The sequence below is a fragment of the Pyxicephalus adspersus genome, chromosome 4 (assembly GCF_032062135.1).
Source record: "Pyxicephalus adspersus chromosome 4, UCB_Pads_2.0, whole genome shotgun sequence".
NCBI lineage: Eukaryota > Metazoa > Chordata > Amphibia > Anura > Pyxicephalidae > Pyxicephalus > Pyxicephalus adspersus.
The window spans coordinates 54,042,972-54,047,866 of record NC_092861.1 but is presented as its reverse complement, the minus strand read 5'-3'; the positions used below and the strand labels follow the sequence as shown (position 1 = coordinate 54,047,866).

The window sequence follows — 4,895 nt, the reverse complement described above, 5'->3', positions numbered from 1 at the left end:
AACTTTGCTGCAGTGAATTAATGCAATAGGCATCAACAGCAAACACATCATACTCTGACTTGCTGGTGGTATAAGCAGCATGCCTCACAGCAAAACATGCAGCATCATTTGCTTGTTTTCATGAAGCATCAGGCACTATTACTTTTTTAAGCTAAGCCCAATTTTTAATCACACTGCCTTGTTTTTAACTACGAACATTGTTTTATACACCGTTATTATGGCTCTTATAGAACTAATAAGAGCGAGCAAATATACTGTTTGCATATGTGACATTTTTAACGGCAGCTTATAATTTAAATGAAAGTTAAATATGTTTGCTATATGTAGAATTTTCTACATTTTGTAGTGGTACAACCTGGCCTTAAAAATCAGTTTAAATTAAATTTGAATTTTTAGAACATTAAGCTACATTAACAATCTATAATGCTGAACTGCAAAACTGCTATTTTCCAAATTTGTATGTATATATTATGTGGCACCTAAATATATAATAAAACGCAACAAATAAATAATCATAATGTTAATTAGTGAAATGTAATATTCATTAAAACAGTAAACTACCCCAGTCCCACTGTCGGTAACTATATTAAAAAAAACAAAAACAAATGCTAATAACCAAAATTTTGCATACTTTTACCCATGATTTTCATGCCGTAGTTCATCTCTCCAACATTACGTGGTCATCCATAGGCTTAACCTGAATTCATTCGGCACTCAATCTAGAATCTAGTAAATGGCATTCTATTGCAGAATTTTCCTTTCACCACCTCCAGCTTATTTGCCCTCATGCAAACATGGATCAATTTCTCCAGGATGGCATGTATACTGACTCACAGGTTGACTGGCACAACCCCATATATTACATAATATTGTTCCCATTATCTCCCTGCAAAGCAGTTTCCAAATTGAACAGAAAAAGATTACTCTTCCTGAAGAACTTAGGTCTGACTTCAACATGAACCTGGATGTATCCAAATTCATTGAAACTCTTGAAAGGTGATACTGTCCATTCCGTATCATAAAATGTTCTTATTTCATAAAGAATATATCTCTCTTTGAAACTCATTCACTGAGCCTTTCGAAGACAAAATTGTTGCTCAAAGTGTGAAGCTTCCCAAGATTTCTAGTATACCGATTCCAATTGTGCTTTTAGTGTAAAATGATTCTCTATACTCAAGCCCACCTGCTGAGCTTTCTGCCCCTCTCCTCAGAATGGACAGTATGTGGTCTCACAAATAGAGATGGCACGCACTTCTATTGTGGAGCTAAGTGCTTTGTGCTCCTCCTCTCAGCCATAGCAAGGAAGACTATCCTTCAATGGGTTTTCCCCACGATCTAACTTTTTCTGCCGAAACTTTAACATTTATTTAAAATTTAGTGGGTTGAGGCCTCCTACCAATGAGATAAGAACCCAACTTTTTAACGTTTTATTGATCTCAAAATCCTAAATCCTGCCAACCAAAACTTCTCAACTGTTTTCATTAGACAACATGGTTCCTAAATAGAGTAGCTGAGGGTTGTCTACCTATTACCATTCACACTGCTCCCGGGTTAGTCTGCCTAAATTTCATACACCTTGCTATGTTTATTACTGGGCTATGCCATAGACAACAACATTTTAACACTATCAATGTAGTTTCACCCATGTGACCTACAACGTATGCCCAATGGTTAAGATATCATGTCTAACTTTTGCACCATTAGTAGGTCCTCTCTCAATAAAATTTCTAGTTCATTGTAAACACACTATTGGAGATGTCACTGTACCTTTTAACTGCATGTTAACACGTATATTTCTTTAATTCAAAAATTCTAATGTGTATTGTACTGAGTGACCTCGATAAAAAATATATTTAAAAATATTTTGTATCTGTGAAGTAATAATTAATATAAATAAATCAAATTGCCAAATTCTAATTAAATGCATTTTAATTCCATGTCATAACACTACAGAATAAGAAAAAATCCACTCCTAACGCATAGAATGATTCAGAATTCTGAAGTCCAAATTATACTTTATCAGCATTATCTAAAGCTTCTAAGTCTTACCTCTACCAAGAGTGATGTGAGGGCATTTCCAATAATAATGAACAGCATTACAAGGCGCCAATGAAATGGGACACAGACCAGCTATGTGAAAAAATACAATATATCAGGAGAAAAGCATTAATTAACAATCATACTTAATAAGGAAGCAAACGAATAATTACAAGTTTACTTTTACTACAGTACAGCTTACCTCAAAGAAACCATCAATTGAGTCTATAGGGTTCAACATGAAGAATAAGATTAAGGCATAGAGAGCCAACACTGAGATTACAAAAAGATCTAAATGAGAAAATGAAAGAAAGTTATTTACATAAATATATGGCGTGTCACAAGAAAAAAAAATATTACACTTTTTATTTTTCACAAATCTTAAGGATAAAACTGGTAAACAGAAAACTTTCCTTTTTCCCAAATAGTTAGATGATATACAACCAGAAACTTCTGTATTGATCAAGCTGCTCATTGGTGGAATTTGAATACAGGTAATACACCACGAAAAGTACAAAATGACAAAGGATTCGGGTAGTGAAATGAAACATACTTTAACCTTTAATGAAATAGTCCAAGTGGCTGCTGAAAGCTGCCATGAAGAATCACCAGTTGGAACCATGTTGGCAGAACGACCAATGGATCCAAACTGCACTCTGGGGTGGAGGGTGCTTGTGGAGAATTCAATAAACAACTTTAATAGGATGGGAGACTGTCCCTAAAATTATTTAAAAACATCTCCAGTAGTCAAAGCACAAAAAGAGGAAGAGCAGCTATGCAACACATTATATATACCTTTTCCCTGTAAAAACTTAAAACACTGTATAGCAAGGACCAGAATGGCCTAATGAACCTAACTATATATATCTCCAATACACTGAAAAACTACAAGTAATGATATAATACGTACAGTTTCTGTAGCTTGGCTGGCGAAATGGTTTTCCTTTAGAGAATACTATAGCAACAATGAGATACTGGAAGCTGGATACATAGAACAGGGTTGTGTTCTCATAGTTACTGATGTTATGCTCATCGAGTTCAGTGTCATTTTTATGATCATTACCAGAGGAGACATTGCATGCACTAGAAGAGAAAAATAGACAGGTCATTGCATATTCTAAACAAGGATTAAGAATATTTTAAAACAAAGCATTTACTTCTGTATCTATAGATTTGGTGGAGAAATGTTCAATATAATATATACAAGGCTGTGAAATCTGAGCTTTTTCTGTGAGTGATCTTGGCAGGCTGTCAGTCCTCTATATAAAACAACCTGCAAATGTTTCTAAACTGTCAGAAAGATATTGAAACTCAACTCTGGTCTTTGTTGATATTTTTCAGAATAAATTACTTTGTTTTAGGTGATAACCGCCAGACAAGGTGCAGACAAGGTTAACCAAGATTAAGGCATGTAAGAGTTAAAAAAAAAAAAAAATCACCTAGAGAGAAGTGTGAGGGGGGGCTTGTTGAAAAACAAGAAAATAATTCATTGCCTACTGCCTGGGCATAAGTGTTATTAAAAAAAAAAGCTATGAATAGGACAAAAGTATACTTACTCGCTGCTGGGAGACCAGACCTCGTACCAGGGCTCCTGTTTTACAAGTAGAAAAGCCATGGTCTGGAATGCCAAACAAATGATAATTTGGGAGAGGACAGAGAATAGAAGGGGTCCTGATATTAGACCAGATGGAGGCCTCTGTGCCACTAGCTCTTTCCAGGCTGGATTTAAACTCACTGCAACAGAGGAAATTAAAGCTTTACGTATTCCTAATTACACAAATATGTAACTTTGACTTAAAAATAAAAATCATTATTAGCTTAACAAGTGGTGCTATTAAATATCTAGTTAAATGCTAGAAGCTGCTTTGTTATGTAGAAAAGTAATTTTTACATACTTGAACTAGTTACACAAGTGGATTTTATGGCCTGTCTAACACAGAAGCATATGCTGCTGACTTTGACTGAGCTTTACCAGTTTAAAAGAAAAGCAGCAGACATGCCTCAGGCACAGGAAAATCTTTTATCAGTGTGCTTTCACACAAAAACAACTGAAGTAGAAATTAGAAACAGAAATACAAATATTAAAAGCGTGCAGTATGCAACATTTTTTCAAATGGCTATAAACCATGGATCCCCAAAATCTTTTAACAAAAGGTCCATCACACAGTTGAAGGGCTTGTCTGTGGTTAGAAGTATAATAAATAAATAAATAAATAAAAAAAAAAGCCCCGGATGAGATATTAGGAATTTCTAAAACAGGATTACAAATCCAGCATGTAAAATAGTAGAAAAGAAATTGCAGTCTTTAAAACCGTTTAAAATGGAAAGCACTTATAGCATCCTTGGGATTACTTTTTTTGACTACAGTCATCTAAGTAAAAGCTGGTGTCAATGCAGCCATGCCATTTTTTTCTGGAGATTTAACATTTCTTGCAGATTACTGGGGCACTTTTTAGGTCTTCAACACAGGGCTATCTAGACATTGATGTTTACCCAATAAATTAATAGGACAGTCAGTGCTAAAATATCCAAGTGGTTAATAGAACAAATATTTAGAAGGAATATCATCCCCTCCTAAAGTTAGTCACCTACTTGCAACATTACCAGCTGAACCCCTCACGCACCCACCTTTGGTTCACAACCCATTTTTCTTTTCATGAACCCCAAATCTAAATCTAATATCCCCATTTCCTTTGGAGAACCTGCCAATAACCCACTTCCTGTCCTATGGAGACAAAGTTCACATACAATAGTGAATCTATAAGGGGGCATTGTTGTCATTCTAGGCTGCTTTCTGATTTGAACATCTTCCCTTGTCCTTATCTCTATTACCGTATTTTTCGGACCATAAGACGCAC

At 35.1% G+C, this 4,895-nt stretch overlaps 1 protein-coding gene across 1 annotated transcript in view; it reads right to left on the bottom strand.

Moving 5' to 3' along the window:
• Positions 1-4,895, bottom strand: part of ATP13A3 (ATPase 13A3) — a 60,857-nt gene that overhangs the window by 3,612 nt on the left and 52,350 nt on the right. The window contains exons 28-31 of the mRNA XM_072408209.1: positions 3,594-3,771; positions 2,948-3,120; positions 2,240-2,328; positions 2,050-2,130 (exon numbers count right to left, since the gene is read on the bottom strand). Coding sequence (XP_072264310.1) covers positions 2,050-2,130; positions 2,240-2,328; positions 2,948-3,120; positions 3,594-3,771 — 521 coding nt within the window. The remainder of the gene's footprint in view (positions 1-2,049; positions 2,131-2,239; positions 2,329-2,947; positions 3,121-3,593; positions 3,772-4,895) is intronic.